The 21,032-nt window shown below is 45.2% G+C and overlaps 1 protein-coding gene across 1 annotated transcript in view; it reads right to left on the bottom strand.

Annotated features, from left to right (window-relative positions):
* Positions 1-18,573, bottom strand: part of LOC135885162 (cathepsin E-like) — a 31,173-nt gene extending 12,600 nt beyond the window's left edge. Inside the window, 5 exon segments of the mRNA XM_065412811.1 lie at positions 109-308; positions 12,063-12,181; positions 14,300-14,417; positions 18,109-18,286; positions 18,455-18,573. Coding sequence (XP_065268883.1) covers positions 109-308; positions 12,063-12,181; positions 14,300-14,417; positions 18,109-18,286; positions 18,455-18,573 — 734 coding nt within the window.
* Positions 18,574-21,032: the final 2,459 nt, after the last annotated feature.

Here is a 21,032-nt window from a genome sequence, read left to right as displayed (position 1 = left end):
TGAAAATGTCCTTTCTGGAGATGAAACACCTACAAATGGATGGTTTCTTAATCTACAGTTAAAATTTGCTTCTTTTGACTGTCCCTTTATTCAGTGTTAAAAACTGACCTGTTCAAGTGGAAGGAAAACACTGGCTCCTCTACCAGATGTTGGTTGATTATGCTGTCAAATACTGGAAGAGCACTGCCAACTGCTAAAGAAGGGTATCCTAAACCTAGCACGCCATCAAAGCGTGCAAGAGCAAAAGTCATGCCGGGCTCAAAGATAGACTCTCCAAAGTCCTGCCCCTGGATGGAAATGTTGCTAATCTGTTTGTTATTACAAAAGGGAACAAATGAAAAGTAAAGTCAGAGCAGATTACAGAAATAACCACATTTTATATACACATCAGGTTTTTAGATGTATTAGTTTTATCAAATGTGATGTACATAGGGTGACCAGATGTCCTGTTTTTATAGGGACAGTCCCATTTTGGGGGACTTTTTCTTATATAGGTGCCTATTATCCCCCCCCCTCCATCCCAGTTTTTCACAGTCGCTATCTGGTCACCCTAAATGTACAGAGCTTTCCAGTAATTGTGTTAGTTGTATTAATATTAGCAGGCATCATGCACTGAAGACAGTTATATTTTAGAAAGCAATTCCCTTCTAATTGCCTAATTCTGCTGTCATTTGTTCATAAACTCATGCCAGAAAACCACAGTCAAAAGGGAAAGGCAAGGTGGAAGATGTCTGCCCTAATTCTAGTCAACCCATAGCCTTCTCAAACAAGAGACAGGAAGGGCCATGCTGGAACAAGATGCAATTGTTCCAGGACTACACATGTCGTGCGTTTCTCTTTATGTCATATTGCCACAGTGCTGTATGTCACTGTGCTCTCAGGAAGGAAGAAGTCTAACACTAGACAATAACAAAGGACAATATCCTTTTCTAATTTCAAAACTATGTTTTTATTATTTTTAGTGGACTGGCAGCTCTGATAGTGTGAACCAGCAGCTTTGCTTTAGTTAAGGTTGAATCACTGTTTAAAAGATAACATTTCTAAGTGCTCTAAAATCCAATTGCTATCTCAGATTGTCTTGAAATTTCCTGTGCCTTACGGGAATGTGGGATAGGGTTACGGGTCCAAATTTGGGGTAATTTGAGCCACAGGTTCCCAAGATACAGTCCCCCCCTAAAAAAACAACTATTTACTTGGTTCTTCTTTCTTGCCCACACTTGGGGCTCAAACTATGGGTCTGATCCTCCCCAAACTGAGGCAGGATAAGTGGGGATGGGCAGTAGGGGTGGGGGACATGAAAATGGGTGACAGGAGAAGTGGCGGCCTGTCAACCCCACATTTCCCCCCTCCTCTTTGAAGCCACCACCACAGCCCCTCCTGCTTCTCCCCCACTCTCTTCATCCTACCCAGGCTAAGTGGTTGGGGAATAGGTGGAGATGCCTCCCATCCCTCCGGGCAATGGCCAAGGGCTGGGGGACATCCCACACACCCAGGGTGTGGGAGAATAGGGCAGCAATAATCCTGAAACCTAAGGAGGGCTGGGGTCCTCCATGTGTGAGTTGGGATCTGGAGGGCCCTGCCCCTATGGGGGTCCAAACCCTTCTTCCTTTCCCTTTTGAGTGATTTGGGAGTCTTTACTCCTCTCTGGGGGAGGGGTCTGGCCTCTCTTTCTGAACCCCTGTGAGTAAAGCAGGACCAGGGAGACCCTGTCCCTGCAGGGAGGTCTGTGCTTCTCTTCCTATCCCCCCCATGTCAGCCAGCATCCAATGGGGCCCTGCCCCTCTGGGGGGCCCAAGCCCCTCTGTCTGACCCAATATGAGCTGGGTTTGAGGCAGGGTGACCATATTTCCCTATCCTGAATATGGGACACCTGGTAAAATTCAGGGCCGCCCAGAGGATTCAGGGGGCCTGGGGCAAAGCAATTTCAGGGGCCCCTTCCATAAAAAAAAGTTGCAATACTATAGAATACTATATTCTCCTGGGGGCCGCTGCGGGGCCCGGGGCAAATTGCCTCACTTGCCCTCCTCCCCCCAGCAGCCCTGGGGAAAATAAACATTTAAAAACCTTCTGCATCTCGGCACAAACCCTGTTTTGAGAAAACTTCTTTTCAAGTCACTTCTACAAGGTATCACTGGTTCTCAGCATCAGCTAGTGCTAAAAGGCACTAAAGCTCATTAAAAGGGTTGGACAAATATTTTCCATCAAAACTTTTTTTGGATCAAAAACTAGGGGTTTTTAAAAAGCAGAAAAAAATCACAGACAATGTCTGCTTTCCTTCAAAATTTGTTGTGTTTTTTTTAATTGAAAAGCTGAAATTAGTCTGCCAAAACCTAAACATGGTTTGGGGTTTCAGAAGTGTGTGGCCAAATATTTGCTGCTTGCTGTGTTTGATTGTTTAAAGAAACAATAAAAAAATTCTGCTTAAAAAAATCCAAAACTTTTGAACCATCTCAGCTTGTGACCAAACGCCTGAGCCCATCCAGTCAGAGATTTTTCCAGGTTTCTGATATTCTCCTGGCTTCCTTGACTCATAACTGTCTCCATAACTTTGGGTTCATTTAGGTTAGAACATAAGAACATAAGAATGGCAATACTGGGTCAGACCAAAGGTCCATCCAGCCCAGTATCCCTTCTACCAACAGTGGCTAATGCCAAGTGCCCCAGAGGGAGTGAACCTAACAGGTAATGATCAAGTGATCTCTCTCCTGCCATCCATCTCCACCCTCTGACAAACAGAGGCTAGAGACACCCATTCCTTACCTATCCCGGCTAATAGACATTAATGGACTTAACCTCCATGAATTTATCTGTTTCCTAGAGACTGGCTCCATGGGGTCCCTCACAAACTGGAGATGGTTACTGGGGTTTGTCTTTAGTATAGCTTATGTACATACTCCATGAACTGAGAATTTGAGCTTGTTCCAGAATCTGGGATGAGCCTATGTTGTGAAAACTGAAATGCTCAAAATAGCACATGCATGTGAATGGACACAGGGTGCTAAAATTAAATTAACCCAGGGGGTCTCAAAATGGGGGTCGGGACCCCTCAGGGGATCACGAGGTTATTACTGGGGGTTGCGAGCTGTCAGCCTCCACCTCAAACCCTGCTTTGCCTCCAGCATTTATAATAGTGTTAAATATATTAAAAAGTGTTTTTAATTTATAAGGGGGGGTCGCACTCAGAGGTTTGCTATGTGAAAGGGGTCACCAGTACAAAAGTTTGAGAAACGCTGAATTAACCTCTCTGGAGCCTCGGGGAATGCAGGGGAGGGGGGTCTCCCTTGGTAGGGTTGGGAAGGAGGTAGGTGGTGTAGGATATTGCTTTTCTTATGTGATCCCTCCTCCACGGCTCTCTTGTCTCTATCACTGTTCATCTAAAGTGGCTAATTTTAAATGAAGCTACCCTCCCCTGACATGAATCTCTCTATAGCACTGAAATTAAATGTAGTCTAGAATTTGGCATTTGATAAGTGAAAGGGATGGTAGCCCTAAGGGAAAAGATAACAGCTTGGCTCTTTGTATTAAATAGCTGTCTGCAAGCCTCAAACTGCTGAATGAGCTTTAGGGTAGGGAAGGCTGTGCCTCCCCAAACAGCCTGGCCCTGCCCCCTATCCGACCCCCACTCACTTCCTGCCCCCCAACTGCCCCCCTCAGAATCCCCAACCCATCCTGCTCCTTGTCTCCTGACCGCCCCCCCGAGACCCCTCCAACCACCACCCCGGGACTCCATCCCCCATGAACCCCCCCTGCTCCCTGTCCCCTGACTGCCCCGACCCCTATCCACCCCCCCGCCGAGTCCTGACAGGCCCCCGGAACGCCCACGATCCAACCCCCCGTTCCCTGTCCCCTGACCTCCCCCCCCCAGAACCTCTGCCCCATCCCTGTCCCCGGGACTCCCTGCCCCTTATCCAACCCCCCTGGCCCCGGCCCCCTTACCATGCTGCTTATCCTCGCCTCCCTCCTCTCCCGGAGCCTCAGCGCGCCGCATCCAGGAGCGGCCCTGGACAGTGCTGCAGCGGCGTGGCTCCAGCGGGACCTGAGCTCCCGCCGCTCGGCCGCAGCTCACAGCCCCATCCCCTTACCACACGGCTCTGAAAGGGAGGAGCTCAGGCCCCGCTGGAGCCACGCCGCTTTAGCTCTGTCCAGGGTTGCTCCTGGACGCGGCCCGCTGAGGCGCCGGGGGATGGGGTAAGGCGGAGGGGAGCCTCCGACATTCTTGTGGGAGCCCCTGCGGGGCCCAGGGCAAATTGCCCCACTTGCCCCCCCTTTGGGCGGCCCTGGTAAAATTATTTGTATTCAAGTGAGTTCAATGGCAATCAGTCAGAACTATGCAGTACAAACATTCAAATTAGCATTAAGTTGACTGAGCCCCCGTTAAAAAGAAATACTGCGTAGTTGGATTCTTTTTATTTACATTCTTATCTTTAAGGTTCACACTGGGAGAGCTGATACACACACCCCTACCCGAGGTGACACACACACGTACCTCTCTCACGTGGAGGGCGGGGGCGGTGACTGACCCTCCCAGCCTGGCGCTCTCCACCCTCCATGCCTGGCTGGGCCCCCAAGATGGACCCACCTCTCCCAGTAACTGGTGCCGCGTCTTCCCAAGGCAACACTTGGGGGGAGGCACACAGGGTGACATGCCCCCCTCCCCAGATTTCTGCCAGGGTTCACGCCAGAATGTGGCCAGCAGCAGCCGATCGGCACTGTGCAGGAGGGAAGGGACGGGAGCTGCTTCCAGCCGCAGGAGAGGAGGGGGGAGGAAGAGATGACCTGGCCAATGTCTTTGCAGAACTCATCTCTTCTTCTCCCCACCCCATGGCTGGAAGCAGCTTGTCCCTTCCTATCCACACAGTGTCGAAAGGCAGCTAACACCTCCAGGTTGCTGCTGGTCATGGACATAACCCAGCCGCCTCCTGTCCTGTTCCTCCCTCCCACTCCCCCGCCTACAGCGCGGACTGGAAGAGGTTAAGCCCTAAGGATGCATTGTGCACCAGGGCCAGGGAACCTGACTGCAGGGGCTTCAGTGAACCCAGCCAGAGAGGTAGCTCAGCAGGGGAGTGTGCCTGGGGACGGAGCAGCGCCGCGCTCCCTGGGGGAAGGACCCAGGGTTGGAGCGGGGCAGGTGAAGAGGGTGCTAAGCCCAGCTGCTGTGGAGCCTGCAGATGGGGGGGTGGGAAACAGGCTGGAAATCGCTTCCCCCCACACTCAAGAGCCGGACCACAGCAGGGGCTGCACTGACGGACCGGCAGTGGAAGAGGCCTGGCCTCGCATGCTACGGCTTTGCCTCGCCACTAGCTTTGCACACCAACCCTCATCGTCAGCCTTTGGATCACCCCACTCACCACTGGTGGGCGGGCAGCTGGCGAGCAGGGATCCAGCCAGAAGCAGGACCAGCCAGTACTGATGGGGGGAGGTGGCAGAAAATACGGGACAATTTGCCCATTTTTAAGAAAAAGTCAGGACACCTGCAGGAGGGCTTAAATACAGGACTGTCCCATTAAAAACAGGACGTCTGGTCACCCTAGTATGAGGAGACAACAGAGCCACCCAGCTTCCCTATGCTGCCTCTAGCACTGGGGAAGAAGACTCCAGGCTCACCCTTTCCCTCAATGCAGCTGTTTTAGGGGGGGAAGGGGTGATGCAAAGGAGCGGGGGTAGGAAAGAAAGGGGTCAGAGCTGTGCAGTGGGGGATGTAGCAGGGGCTTCAACTCTGTCCCCCCAAACCTCTGCACACCTATACCTAGGGCCCTACCAAATTCACAGGCCATTTTGGTCAATTTCATGGTCATACGAGTTTAAAAATCATAAATTTAATAATTTAAAGTATTTAAATCTGAAATTTCACGGTGTAATTGTAGGGGCCCTTCATTTCCCATTTTTATTTCATTTAATTTTTCCTGGGAATTTATCAGTGTTTATTACCACAACAAAAACAGGTGAAAATCAGTGCAAAAAACTATTAATAATTTTTCTGGGTAAATACTGGGGTTTATTTTGGTGGACTGAAAAGCAGGGGGGTGAAGTATTCAGTAGATTAATGCTTTGAATTCCACTCATCAATATGGTTTGCTGCAGAATTAAAACAGAACTCAAAACACAATGCCACTTCTGAGTTTAAGAAAACAGTATATCTTTAATCCACAAATTAGGGCTGTCAAGCAATTAAAAAAATTAATCGTAATTAATCGTGATGTTAAATAATAATAGAACAACATTTATTTAAATATTTTGAGATGTTTTCTACATTTTCAAATATATTGATTTCAATTACAACTCTGAATGCAAAGTGTACGGTGCTCACGTTATATTTATTTTTTATTACAAATATCTGCACTGTAAAAAACAAGAAATAGTATTTTTCAATTCACCTAATACAACTACTGTAGTGCAATCTCTTTATCGTGAACGTTCAACTTACAAATGTAGAATTATGTATAAAAAAATAACTGCATTGTTTTATTTTTGAATGTAAAACTTTAGAGCCTACAAGTCCACTCAGTCCTACTTCTTGTTCAGCCAGTCACTCAGGCAAACAAGTTTGTTTACATTTGCAGGAGATAATGCTGCCCACTACTTGTTCACAATGTCACCTGAAAGTGAGAACAGACGTTCGCATGGCACTGATGTAGACGGTGTCGCGAGATATTTATGTGCCAGATGCGCTAAGGATTCATATGTCCCTTCATGCTTCAATGACCATTCCAGAGGACATGCGTCCATGCTGATGACGAGTTCTGCTCAATAATGGTCCAAAGCAGTGCAGACCGATGCATGTTCATTTTCATCATCTGAGTCAGAAGCCACCAGCAGAAGGTTGATTTTCTTTTTTGGTGGTTCGGGTTCTGTAGTTTCGCATTGGAGTGTTGCAGTGATGAGCTCCCAAAATCTTAAGAAACAGTTCCCTACCCGGTCCTCTTGGCGTCACCTCGGCGGCGGGGGTCTTCACCGCCGAAGTGCCACCAAAGACCCCGGTAGGGAACCGGGAGGTGAGTATGGGCCCAGAGCCCTGGGGGTAGCGGGGGGCTCCAGGGGCTATTTAAAGGGCCGGGGCTCCAGCTGCCTCTGCTGCCCTGGTCCTTTAAATAGCCACGGGAGCCCCGCCACTTCCCCAGGGCTCCGGTGGCTATTTAAAGGACTAGGGTGGCAGAGGCAGCTGGAGCCCCGGTCCTTTAAATAGCCCCTCGGAGCCCTGGGGTATCAAGGGGGGGCTCTGGGGGCTATTTAAAGGGCCGGGGCTCCAGCTGCCTCTGCCGCCCAGCTCCTTTAAATAGCAGCTGGAGCCCCACTGCTTCCCCCAGGGCTCAGGCGGCTCTCTGAGAGGGGAGGGGGAAGCGGGGGAGGGGCCGGGGGAGCCTCAGCCTCCCCAGCTGGGAGCTCAGGTGGGCCAGACAGGACGGTCCTGCGGGCCGGAGTTTGCCCACCCGCCTGCCCCTTTAGGAACCAGTTCTACACCGGGTTCTAAATTTAGCAACCGGTTCTTGGGAACCGGTGCGAACCGGCTCTCGCTCACCACTGGAGTGTTGCTCTTTTAAGACATCTGAAAGCATGCTGCACACCTCATCACCTTCAGATTCTTAAACCTTGGGTCTAGTGCTGTAGCTATCTTTAGAAATCTCACATTGGTACCTTCTTTGCGTTTTGTCAGATCTGAAGTGGAAGTGTTCTTAAAACTAACATGTGCTGGGTCATCATCCGAGACTGCTATAACCAGGGCCGGCTCCAGGCACCAGCCCACCAAGCTGGTGCTTGGGGCGGCACCTGGAGGGGGGCGGCGCGGCGCTCCGGCCCGAGAGCGGGGCCGCGACTGGGCTCACTGCCCTCCCCCCGGCGCTGCCTCTGGCCGCCGGGGAGAGCTGAGCCCCGGCGGGGCTCGCCGCCCTCACCCCAGCGCTCTGGCCGCCGGGGCTCTGCTCTCCCCGGCGAGGCTCGCCGCCCTCCCCTGCGGGGGGTGGGTGGGGGTGGGGGGGCGGCGGGAGGCTTTTTTGCCTGGGGCGGCAAAAAAGCCAGAGCCGGCCCTGGCTATAACATGAAATATATGGCAGAATGCCGGTAAAACAGAGCAGGAGACATACAATTCTCCCCCTAGGAGTTGAGTCACTAATTTAATTAACAAAAATTTTAAACGAGAATCATCAGAATGGAAGCACGTCCTCTGGAATGGTGGCCGAAGCATGAAGGGGCATACGAATGTTTGGCATATACACGTAAATACCTTGTAACAGCAGCTACAAAAGTGCCATGCGAAAGCCTGTTCTCACTTTCAGGTGACATTGTAAATAAGAAGTGGGCAGCATTATCTCCTGAAAATGTAAACAAACTTGTTTGTCTGAGTGAATGGCTGAACAAGAAGTAGAACTGAGTAGACTTATAGGCACTAAAGTTTTACATGGTTTGATTTTGAGTTCAGTTATGTAACAAAAAAATCTATATTTATAATTTGCACTTTCATGATAAAGAGACCACAGTACATTATTTGTATAAGGTGAACTGAAAAGTACTATTTCTTTTATCATTTTTACAGTGCAATTTTTTGTAATAAAAATAATAATGTAAAATGAGCACTGTACACTTTGTATTCTGTGTTGTAATTGAAATTAATATATTTGAAAATGTAGAAAAACATCCAAAAATATTTAATAAATTTCAATGGGTATTCTATTTTTTAACAGTGTGATTAAAAGTGCGATTAATCAAGATTGTTTTAATTGCAATTCATTTTTTTTAGTTAATCGTGTGAGTTAACTGCGATTAATCGACAGCCTTACCCCAAATAAAACTTTTCATTTGAATAAACAGTTTACTGTTGTAGACTTAGAACTATTAGCCTATAAATATTTACATTTAATCATTGGGCCACGCCATTTGCAGCGCATACACTTAACTTCATCCTTTTCTCCTGTTTTTTTTTTTTTTTTTTTTTAACTTTCGACTACTTCCTTCTGTTCTGAAATGTATTCTGATGCAGATTTACCTTTTCTTCCCATTTTAGTGTGTCAAATCTTTAACTATAATCTGCTAGCAGCTTTAAATGTGTACGTGGTGGGTGTGAGATTCATCAGTATGTTCAGATACGCACGCACTTCAGAGCTTGTGTGTATGCCTGTTCGTTTATTGTTTGTATCTTCTATCTAGACTGATACATAGCCTTACTTCAACAGACAGCTTTGCATATACACACAGACTAATGTATTATCATAATACATATATCTCATGCAATGTATTGTATTTTCCTAATAAAACAAGTTATTTTTATATATATTTGAATGATATAAAGTAGGGTAAAAATCAGAAAAAACTGAATACTTTTTGTAAAACCTGGGAATTTTTCGGTAAAAACTGGTTTAAACTGAAAACGAAGGGGCTTACCCATATACTAGGCCCACATCTGGAGTAGAGACTTTGCATCTGCACTCTCCTGTCCCTTCCTGCCTCCAGCTGATACATGCCCTCCTCACAACCCACCACTCCCCACTTCCCCATGGCCCTTCCAAGCTTTCCAGGAGCATGGAGTGTGAAGGAGGATGGTGGAACTGGTGTGCAAGGGGGTGAGCGCCGAGCACTGTGGATATTCGGGTGGTCAGAACAATGGGTGTGATGTAGGGGATGTTGGAGCTGATGGAGCAGTGGTAGGGGAACATGGTGATTAAGAGCAGTGACCTATGGTGGGGAGGGGGTTGGAGCAATGCAGGGAAGAGTGGAGTGGAAAGGAGGGGTCAGAGCTATGCATTGGAGGATGCTGGGGGGCTTCACATATGTCCCCCAAAACTCCGTACATCCATTTCCACCTCCCATGTCTGCCTCCCTTTCAAAAAATATCCTCACTGACTCCATGCCAGTCCCTGCACTGTTCCTGCATCTTCTCCCCAGCTCTCCCACCAGCGGGTTCCATTCCAACACTCACCTCTCTGTGGGGAGGTGGGCTGAGTTGGACAGGCAAGGAGATGAGAAGATGACACGGGGCAGTGAACGGACTCACATGCAGCCTGTGCATTCTGTGGCCAGGGTAATCGTTGCCAGGGATCCAGCAGCAGTGGAGGGGGAGAGCTGGGCTGCGATGCATGAGGATACTGAAAAATTATTTTAAAAAACCCAAGGAAATTAAGTGCCCAAAAGCTTTGTTAACACAGAGTTAAGGTTCCCTGGTCGAGTCGCATGCCCTTTCAGAACTCTGAGTTCTGCTGCACCCAAACTGCTGAAAACCAGGAACTACAGAGTTAAAGTACACACTCCTCTCCCTGGCAATGCAATCTTAACTCTGCCCTTTATGAGCAATGCCTCAACATGCCAACACCACATACTAGTGCTCTACAGATGCTATAGAATATTCTGGGATCAGAGCACAAGAGAACTGTAGGACAAAGTCTTAGCTAAGGCAAAACTAAGGTTAGGTCTGATGTAGCAAACAGGAGCAACACCTGGTCTACACTCAAACACTGAGCCAATTCCACACAAACCACCCCAAACTAACTAACTGTTACCTCCCCTTCACCCCAGCCTAAGCATTCCTTCTGAGGCATTGCCTTCACTAACCCCTCACCTATCACCAGCCCCCAGTGTGCCACCACGCTGCTGATAACCCAGATAACAAGATCACCCCATGCATCGACACTGACACAATCTACAGAAGTCAGCACTTAAATGAGGCACTTGTGACTCTCGGATATACTCATGCACCTCTCGTCATACCACACACTATGTCTACACTACAGCTTATGTTGGCATAGCATGTCGCTCGGGGGGGTGAATCAATTACCCCCCCCCCCCGAGTGACATAAATTACACCAAAATAAGCGCTGGTGTGGACAGAAGTTTTCCCGCCGACAGCTGCCGCTGCTCACAGGGACTAGAGTAGATAAGCTGAGGGGAGAGCTTTCTCCTGTCGGCTTACAGCCAGGGCCGCCCTTACCCATACGCAAAGTACGCAGCTGCGTAGGGCACCAGGAAACTTGGGGCACCAAATTTCCTGGTGCCCTGCGCAGCTCCGTGCTGCTCCAGCCCCTCCCCACCTCTTCCCCAGGCCCCCCACCCCTGCCCCGCCCCAGCCCCTCCTCTTCCCATCCCTGCTCCACCCCAGCCCCGCCTCTTCCCGTCCCTGAGGAGTGCAGCAGGGCCGAGCCTGCACTCACCGGCAGCGGGAAGTGCAGGGACCCGATCCCAGCCACACCACCGGTGAGTGCTGGGAGGTGGTTCCCTCCTGTCCCCCAAGCCAGCAGCACCCCCACCCCGTGGGGGGCTGCGTAGGGCCCCAGAATAGCTAGGGACGGCCCTGCTTACAGCGACTACATTAGACAGTTTGCAGCAGCGCGGCTGTAAACTCTAGTGTGGCCATGCCCACAGTAACAACTGTACCAGCTGCTCCAGTCTAAGCCCTCCACCATTCAGTACAACTACACCTAACACAGTGAACACAGCTGACATGAATGCAGATAAATGCTGGAATTCAAATCTGTGGAACACAACACAAATAATTGTACAGCCTCTTAGAATTGTCTGCTGGCTACTTATTATGGCATCCCATTTGTGAACCATTCCCAATGGCTATTGCTAGCTCCAGGGGGGCAGAGTTAAGGTTGCATTGCAGGAGTGGCCTGTACCTTAACTTTGTATTTCCTGGGTTTCAGAGGTTGGTGTCAATCAGTCACCTTGAACTAGCAGCTTGCGCCTCACCCCAAAGCCAAAGATAAAATCAAACCCAAGCAATACCAACCTTATCCTCAAAATCCTGGGCATACAGTTAGGCTTTGCTCACGGTCAGCAGATTTGTTTTGGACCACGAAGGAAGGAACTTCTGAAGCCCAGGCGTCTCACAGAGAACACTATGCTGAGGGCTCTCTACTTCCTTCTCCCCACTCCGTCCCCGAAGAGCTTCAGCTCAAGCATCTACACTGATAACATCTGTGGCAATAGGACATGAGTCACTGTCCCTCTTCTCATGTAAGGCAGGCCCCAAACTACTCAGGTCTTTGTAGGTCAATACTAACATCTTAACCACCTGGAAAGCCATAAACAATCAATACAGAGAGCGATGATAATGATGATGTTAGGGTTCCACTCACCCGTAATGTGTCTTTGCCAGCAATGCCTAGAAGCTGCCCAGTACCATACTGTAGAGCAAAGGCCTGCCCTCCATGCTGATAGGAGTTTGATAGAAATGATTTGAATTTTTCATGCATCTCTGTGAAAATAAACCTCACCCTTAGCACTAAAGATACGGTTATCGGGAATGTACCAGATTTCTGAGACACAGGACTAGCTGATAGTCAAACAAAACACATTGTTTGGAGAAGCAAAATAATACATGAAGGGAAGCAGGCAAGAGTCCCTGCATCCCATAAGCCCTGCAGTTTTCTCCCTATTCTGAAAATATCTCAGCGATTGATTGATTTCCTTTCTGTGTCAAAAACATTTTTTTTTAAATCCAGCTATTTCCACAGATTTTTTTTAACTTTCTCATGTTTCTTTTGCCCCCCCAATTTTTCATAGTATTTGATTGTCAATTAGCAGCTGTTGCAGCAGCAAAAGGTGCATATCATGGCTATGGTGAGGCATAGGAGGAATGGAATTTAAAATAGTAACGCAATGACAGTGCCAATGAGGACCTTCAAACCTATCCTTCTCTGCCATCTTCCTGACACATTTAGAGGGCAAAAACAACGAGGAGTCCTTGTGGCACCTTAGAGACTAACGGATTTATTTGGGCATAAGCTTTTGTGGGCTATAACCCACTTCATCAGATGCATGGAGTGAAAAATACAGTAGGCAGGTATAAATATACAGCACATCGAAAGATGGGAGTTGCCTTACCAAGTGGGGGGGGTCAGTGCTAATGAGGCCAGTTCAATCAGGGTGGATGTGGACCATTCCCAACAGTTGACAAGAAGGTGAGAGTATCAACAGAAGGAAAATTACTTTTTGTAGTGACCCAGCCACTCCCAGTCTTTATTCAGGCCTAATTTGATGGTGTCAAGTTTGCAAATTAATTCCAGTTCTGCAGTTTCTCATTGAAGTCTGTTTTTTTGTTGAAGAATGGCCACTTTTAAGTCTGTTATTGAGTGTCCATTCAAAAAAACCATTCAAAAACCAGTAGGAGAGCGCTTCAATCTCCCTGGATACTCAGTAACAGTGGAACCATTTAGAGTGCAGAATCTCACCTCTTCTGCTCTACACATCCTGTTTCTTTAGGGGATGCACAGCAAAGTCTGCCTACTCCTTCCACAAATCCTTTCACATTTTCCTTCAGCCCAGAATCAAAAGATCAGTGTAGCAGCAGCAGCTGCAGTGGAGGAGCCTCTCCACTTCCACTGCTGTGTAACAGAGAGAAGATGCCCACCCCAGGAAAAGACACTCAGAGTTTGGACATCATGGCCAAAGTTCCTGAGAACACTTTGTCTCAATATTGATGTAAATAAGACCATGCATGCAGTACCTCCTCCACCACCCCCTTTAGTAGCTGGATGAACGCATGATCTGGTTGCCATCTGAAGATGTCAGGAAGGGGAAAGAGTTGTCGCGTGAGCAAAAATCTTCTCCTAGAAGATTGCACCAACTCAGAGAGCACCCTGACCTATTGAGGGATGGGGAGGGAGGCAGCTGGATACTCCGATCGGACTGAGATCCATATCTGAGGTTATGAGTATTATCCAGCTGCTTGTGCCCCTAAATACAGATTCCACTGAAATATTAACCTGTTCATTTCTCCCTACTGGGCACATCTGTAGCCTTTAGATTCCAGTACTTCACTCTGAGATTTTCTCTCTGTCTTCTCTTGCCTCAGATATCTCTGGCAGCATGAAGTTTGAATGCTGTTTCTTATCCACCACAACATAAGTTGTGTGAGGTATAACGGACATATTAGTGTAGCTCAGCAGCTAACTCTGAAATAAGCAACACAGACATTCTTTCTAGTGACTCCTTTTTCTTACCCACCTCGCCAGTATAGTGGAAATGGACTAATCCTTTCACCTCCCACTTTGTGTCTCTTGTCCCTGTTGTATCTAACTAGCAATGACAAATTCCAGAGCGTGCAGAACTGGAATTAATCTGAATATCACGGGAGAGTATCGACTCCCTCCACTGTTGCACAACTTGAATAAAACTGCGAGTGAGTCTCTCAGTAGAATTGCTGTAAAATAGGGGTGTGAAGTGAAGGTATGTGAGACTCTGCTGAACACTCAAGAAATGTGTTCGGTTTTCGGTTAAATACGTTTCCCAACAAAGTGCATTCATTGCAGGGGAGCTACTTTAAAAGGTGAATTAAACCATTAGATGCTCAAAGGAACATAACGTCTCTTACTGCAGGCTTCGCTGATGCAATAAGCTGAAGGGACCCAAAAATTGGATGATCCTGTGTCGAACACCACTGTGAATTTCTGAGGTGGGGTGCCAACACTTATCACCCCATAGTACTGGGCCTGGGGAAAAAATATACGTAGTCAGTTTAGCGCTATATCAATGCAGACTATCCTTGAAGAAAAGACAGACAAAGGTACAATGTAAAATATCCTCAGTGTTTCCAATCCAATTTGATTTGACTTTTAATTAAATGCTACCTCTACCAGGCAACCAATTCTTTCCCGTCCCATGAGTGGCCACTTAAGGCAGATTTCAGGATGTGGCATAGCTTTTAAGCACTTCAAGAGCAAGAAGTCAATCCTGGAGTTTTTCCATTGACTTAAATGGAAGCAAAATCATGCACCGAACCCTTACAAATGATAGGCAAAATCCTGCAATAAATTCCTGCAAAACTCCTATTGAAGGCAACAGGAAGGTCTGGGAGCTTTATCCTAATAAGAAATGCAAGATGTAGCCCTACTGATTTTAGAAAGCTCTGAATATTAACCCAACTGGCAATGCAACTATCACCTCACTGGGGCACACTGCTGTATATTTTTATTTGAATGTTTTCTAGTCAGTAGTAATTAGTCAGTTAAAACAAGCTGATCAAATTCAGTCTCTGCTTAAGACTCCACCTGATGCACCACACAAAACCTATCAGACGAATATAGAAAACACAGAAGGCTCTTCTGTATAAAAGGCAGATGGAGATAATCTGTGAACATGTGAACTCTGAAGTAGCTTATCAACTTTCAGGCTCCAAGTGCTTAGTGCCCATATCTGCCTATGGAATAGCACTGCAGCATTAGGAGACCTATTTTTAGGAATAGGCATTTCTGGCATCCGATGCAGATAGAAAAGCCTATCCAGTGCCAAAATACTCTGTATTGATGCAAATATTTGAATGTTTATTATGAATATATTAATTGATATTAATGTGCTCAGCACTGAATGGAATGTGGTCTCTGCCCCAAGACTTACATTCTAAATTAGACAAGTCAGTAAAAACAGCAGCATGAGTTATGTGTAATAGAACACCTAGATGAGCTAAGTCTACTAAGTCACGGCATGATTTTATTTATTACTGTAACCCTCGTCCTCCGCCATTATTGTTTATCACCTTTTTGCATCATCTGTAAAATTAGATTGTAAGCTCTTGAGAGCAGGGACCTTATCTTTGTATCTGTTTCTGTACAGCACCTAGCGCATTAATAATAATAAATAATATGGTTAAATGGAAAAACCTGCAACATTTTGAGATTAATTAACTAGTGTGTTATTTGTAGGAAGTATGTTATTGTCTGTATATTTAAAACTGAAAATCCCTTTGGGGCGTGATCCATAACTTTCTCTAGATACAATGACAAGCACTCAGTCAGAGCTAAGCAAGCCCTTCCAACTACATCACTCAGTGAGCAGATTAAGATTTAAGAATTTTTTCTATAGTAAACTAATGTTAGGGTGCGTTGCGGTGAATCTTATCTAGATTGTCCCCTAGGCTTCTGTTCTTTTAACTTCACCCTGAGGATCACCATTTCCAATTCACTAGCTTTCCCCTCATCAGAACAGGTGGAAGTGGGATCCTACTTTATCCTAACTGGGTCATAGTATTATTTATTTATTATATGCTACAAAACTAAAAGTATGCCCATCCCAGGCCCCCTTGTAGTCCCTTGCTACTAGATACAGATATATCATTATGTAAAGCTGGAGAGACAGAGGGATCATAATTCATAAGCAGGGAAGCTTTGTTTAAATTAAGTACTCCCGCCTTACAAGTGAAATAGTAAGGCTATAAATCATTCTACTAGCAGCTGGTTTTCTAGTATTTGTATCTTCACAAAATGCTCATCAGTTAAGACCCAGGAAGCAAAACCAGAAATCCTATTGTTTAGGAGTTTTTAATTTTATTGGTGGGTGGAAAAATGCGTGGAATCCCACCCACTATATGAAATTCATTTTAGGGAAGTGGCCTGTTCAGAGCCAGTGCTAGGCATAAGCAGACTAAGCATTTGCTTAGGGCCCTAGCAGCTCAACGAGGCCCCCTATTCACTTTTTATTATGTGTTGGGGGGAGGGGCAAAAATATTCCTGCTTAAGACTCCCAATGGGCTAGCACCACCTCTGGGCCTGGTCACCTGGGAGAGAGCTGGATTATAGACAGAATCTGCTCAGCTGTGCTCATAGTCAAATTGCCAGTTGTGGGGGGAGTTTGGAATGGTCAACTTGTGCATTTGCCACTTTGGGAAAAACTAAATAATTGATCATTTCCATTTTTTAAACTGTAAGATGAGAGAAAAAGATTGAGCAATTCACAGGGTGGCCTCAGTTCTGCCCATCCCCCTTAGGCCCAGGCAGGGCTTTCCTCAAGGCCACCCCCACTTCTACCTCCCCTCAGGCCGGGACAGGGCCCTGCTCAGGGACACATCTCTTGCTATCTCTCCCCAGGGCAGGGCTCACTTCAGGGCTACTCCGGTCACTACCTACACTTCCCTCTGGCTAGAGTGCGAGTGTTGCTGACTGGTTCTATAGCGCCGGTCAAAATACCAGGAAAAGGTTTCACAAACATTTTTCGACTCTTGTTACTGGTTTTATTGCCTAGCTCAACTGCTAGTTTAAAAAAAAAAATCTTCTCAACAAAAATTTTCAGGACGTTTTCTGTCAAAATTTGAACAGTCAACAAAAATGTTTTCAGAAATTCTAAATTTGGAAAACTCTGGCCAGCTCTAGTTCTAAAGGGAGTTGTTTTTAACCCGTCGCTCTTCTTCCATGCTCACCTCTGGGCCTTTTTCCTTGTAGCCCCCTATCTTGGAACCCCCTCTCATTGACCCCATTTGCCATGCTTCCACTGTCTTGAATACAAACACAATCTCCTCCAAGAAGCCTGTATAACCTAGTCCTCTCCTTTGATAAATGTTAACAAAATAACCCATTAGAAAACCAAACAAAACTCTAAACCAAGAAACATGGTGTTCACAAGCTCAAATCACTTGTGTGAGATAATATCCCACCCAACCCCAGTCCTTCAAATCGGAGATCTGTTTAGATGGGAAATTCTTCAGGGCTAAGGCAGGCCTGACATTTTTATCTCTGAAGTGCCTCTTGCACTTTGGGCACAATAAATAATAATAGCAAAAACTACATTCATGTTACCTACATGTCTTTATTGACACAAAAAGAACAGGAGTACTTGTGGCACCTTAGAGACTAACAAATTTATTTGAGCATAAGCTTTCGTGGGATGTAGCCACGAAATTTGTTAGTCTCTAAGGTGCCACAAGTACTCCTGTGCTTTTTGCGGATACAGACTAACACGGCTGCTACTCTGAAACCTGTCTTTATTGACACAGATTTTTACAAGAATTTATTTGTGACCTAACATGTTCAAACAAGATGAGATTTTGGTTTATTTTGTAACATGTCAACAAACAGATTTCTGATCGATGTTGCTGGGCCTCCAACATAGATGTGAGCCCCAGTGAAGTCAATCGGGGTACGTGTGACTCATTGCAGGGACATAGTTTCTAAACTAGAGGGAAATTCTAGGTAGGTCCCATGTCTATCCTAATTTTACTCATGTTACTTGATCAGTCTTTTACAAACTGGCAAACTCATTTATAAGGATGCAAAGAATCTAGTTTAAACAGATACACAATTAATCGCAACTTGCAAAACTTTATACAAGAGAATAGAACTAGTGTGCTGAACTAAACCTGCCTTCAGTACAATAAATAACCCTTTAAATTCCATTACACAAGAACATACTCACATTCATGTAATCATATAGCCTTTCTGAAGCAGATCCAGCTGATAGAAAAATATCTGAAGGGAAGCAATGCAGATATCTCCGAGCAAAAATGTCAGGCTGATGATTTTTCCAAAATTCCTCCAGTTCTCCCTTTTCTCGAAGTTGCCTCTTGATGGATTTAAATCGACCTAAAGGGATCCTAAACAAACACAAACCATTTTAATTGGACTTCCTGTCTATATCACTTAAATGCCAATGTTTTTTTAAAATGGCTTTTTCAGTAGCACACAGAGATCATTCCAGGAAATCAGTTGAGAACAAAATGCACTATAAGGACCATTTTGTGATACTTGAAATGCTTTCTTACCTTTCTATTGCTAAGATGAATGGAATATAAACCAGAACCACTAATAGCATCCTCATGGTTTCAGGTGGGTGGGAATCTATATGACATTCATACACTTAGTACAGTCTTTTATACTTCATTGGACAACAAAGGGCTGTTAGCCAGGTCAATCAATTCCAGGAGGTCAGTGGTTTGGCAGAACCCTCATTAATGTGTCCTAGGGCAAACCATTGGTTTGTGTAAATATTGACATCCACTGAAGATATTAAAGTGCATTGAGCAAGGGCATGGTCTATATGAAAAGATACATGTTAACATTATATATATAGGCAAAATTCAGCCCGTGTTGTGGGAGAGTGAGAGAGAGAAAGCAAAACACAAAGCAACCTAAGGAATTTTCTGGCTACCTCGATGTACAAAGAAGCTGGAAAGTCGGCATAGCTGACAGGTATTTCTAAGGTGACTAAGATAGTTAGGTAGGATTTAATATCCAACAGCTTAGGTTTTGATAGGGAGCTTACTACAGGAGGATCTAGCTGCAGCACCTAGGTGTCTGAGTGTGCTGTGACAAGTCACCCCCCAACAACTGAAGATAAATGCCCTATCTAAAACTAAGCTATGTGTGCGTTTATGAGAGCTGTATTTCAAATAAGATAAATGGACTGTCATCCAAAAAAAAGTCATCAGTCAAAAAAGATAGTGGCATGCAAAGTAATGCAAGAAATAGCTTAGGATTTTTTTCCTGTCACACATTGTCAAGGCAGTTTTTAATGGAGATTTTGCTATGGTTTCAACAAGACATTTATAATTTCTCATTTGTAATTTTTTCCTATAACTATCCTGAATATAGAAGCCCCCAGCCATGCCCGAGGCCAACAGATGGACCAAACAGGGAAAACGTAAAATATTATCATAAGGGGACTCTGCTTCATTAGACTGCTAAAGATCCTAGCAGATGCCTACTGAGCATGCTCAGAAGTTATGTTTCAATTACTTATGACTTGTTTTATTTTGAATCTTTCCTCCACAAAGAATGTAGGAAAGTGCATACTTCTCAGGGTGAACTACTCTAAGGCTAACTTTCAAATATCAGCCATTTTTGCTATATCTTGTTCAAAAGAATGTGGTTAGAAGGTGGGGAAAATGTATTTTTCCACACTTTCCTAGAATTCAAAACAAGCTAAAGAACAGGTTGATATCAGCATGAAGGTGAATTTACACTAAATAAATAATCCACCTTTGGACAGACACAGGAAATTAAATAATGAATTAATGTTTGGAAACACGGTACAGCTGTAGATTATCGTATTCTATAATCTTTATATTTCAACAACAAAAAATGAAAAAGTTACATCATGTGTGTCGTGGAAAATGGTCAATACATCTGTCACTCACTTATCAAAAGCATATGGTACTTATATGGTACCACATTTAAAATAAACTGTCATCTGTATTGCCAACCCCAAACATACACAGTCATGGGTAAGGCCCCCTCAAAGTCATGAGATTGGCTTAAAAAACACAAGATCCTTAAAATAATACATTTGGAAGTCTCTTTATTTACCTTCTGACTTTATGGCTCACGTTTTCAAGCTTTTCTCCAAAACGAAAAGGACTACAAACTTACCTTTTTTAAAAAAATGAAAGTTGTGGTAAAAATAAATGTGGTGTGTTCACATCACTCCGGGGTCTAGGGCTTCATGAAAACAGCAAATTTTAAGAGATTCATAATAAAATTGCAAGAGCTGGCAACATCGTGGTATATTAACATACAGGAGTATTGAGAAGTTTGTAGACTTTTTGTGGTTTGTGGCATTTTAAAAAATGTTTAAAAGGCTTTTGGTTGCTTGTATGTATGAAAGAAATTAATGTAGGCTTAGCTGTTTCGTGACAAGGAGCAACAAGCTTCCAGCTGCTGCCCAGCAATCACACTGACAAGGCACCATTGTGAACTCTAAGGCCTTAAATCCCCCTTTGGACTGTGTACCTGAGTTCAGGATGATCCCTTAACCATTTAATGGTCTCCTGGACTATACCATGGGCTAGCTAATTTAGCACCAACTCTTCCTGCGCCTCTGTGAAATGCAGTAATTTATGTAATGCTCACTTCTATTGATATGATGTACTCTAATAAGAGGAATGATTCTTTCTACAGATGTATGTAAAGGTTAGCAAGGAGTTATTCAGAAGTAGATACAAATCTGATTCTATTCTTGATGGAATAAACAGCACAATATCAGAACCTCATATATGCTCAGATATACAGTGATGGGAGATAGATGATAAATAAGGAAGGTGTACTCACCTGGATCTGAGTATATGCCCTCTGCAGATCCGCACCTCTCTGGTATACCTCATTTCAAAGGACTTCACTCATTTTAGTCCCAAAGTTGCCTACACTCCCCATAAATGTGGCATTCCCTCACTTTTATTACTGAAAGTTATTTACATTAGAAATAAACAGTTATGAAGCTGAGGTTATAACAAGAGTAAAGGAATGAATCCCACTGCACTTTTAATTTCCTGCATTAATATTTTTGTCCCCCCCTCATACTGGGTCTCTGGCAAACATTAAATTCCACATTTGAGTCTTAGCAGG

The sequence above is a fragment of the Emys orbicularis genome, chromosome 1 (genome assembly GCF_028017835.1).
Source record: "Emys orbicularis isolate rEmyOrb1 chromosome 1, rEmyOrb1.hap1, whole genome shotgun sequence".
In the NCBI taxonomy this organism is placed as follows: Eukaryota; Metazoa; Chordata; order Testudines; family Emydidae; genus Emys; species Emys orbicularis.
The sequence above is the reverse complement of the archived record's forward strand: the minus strand, read 5'-3'. Positions and strand labels throughout refer to the sequence as shown.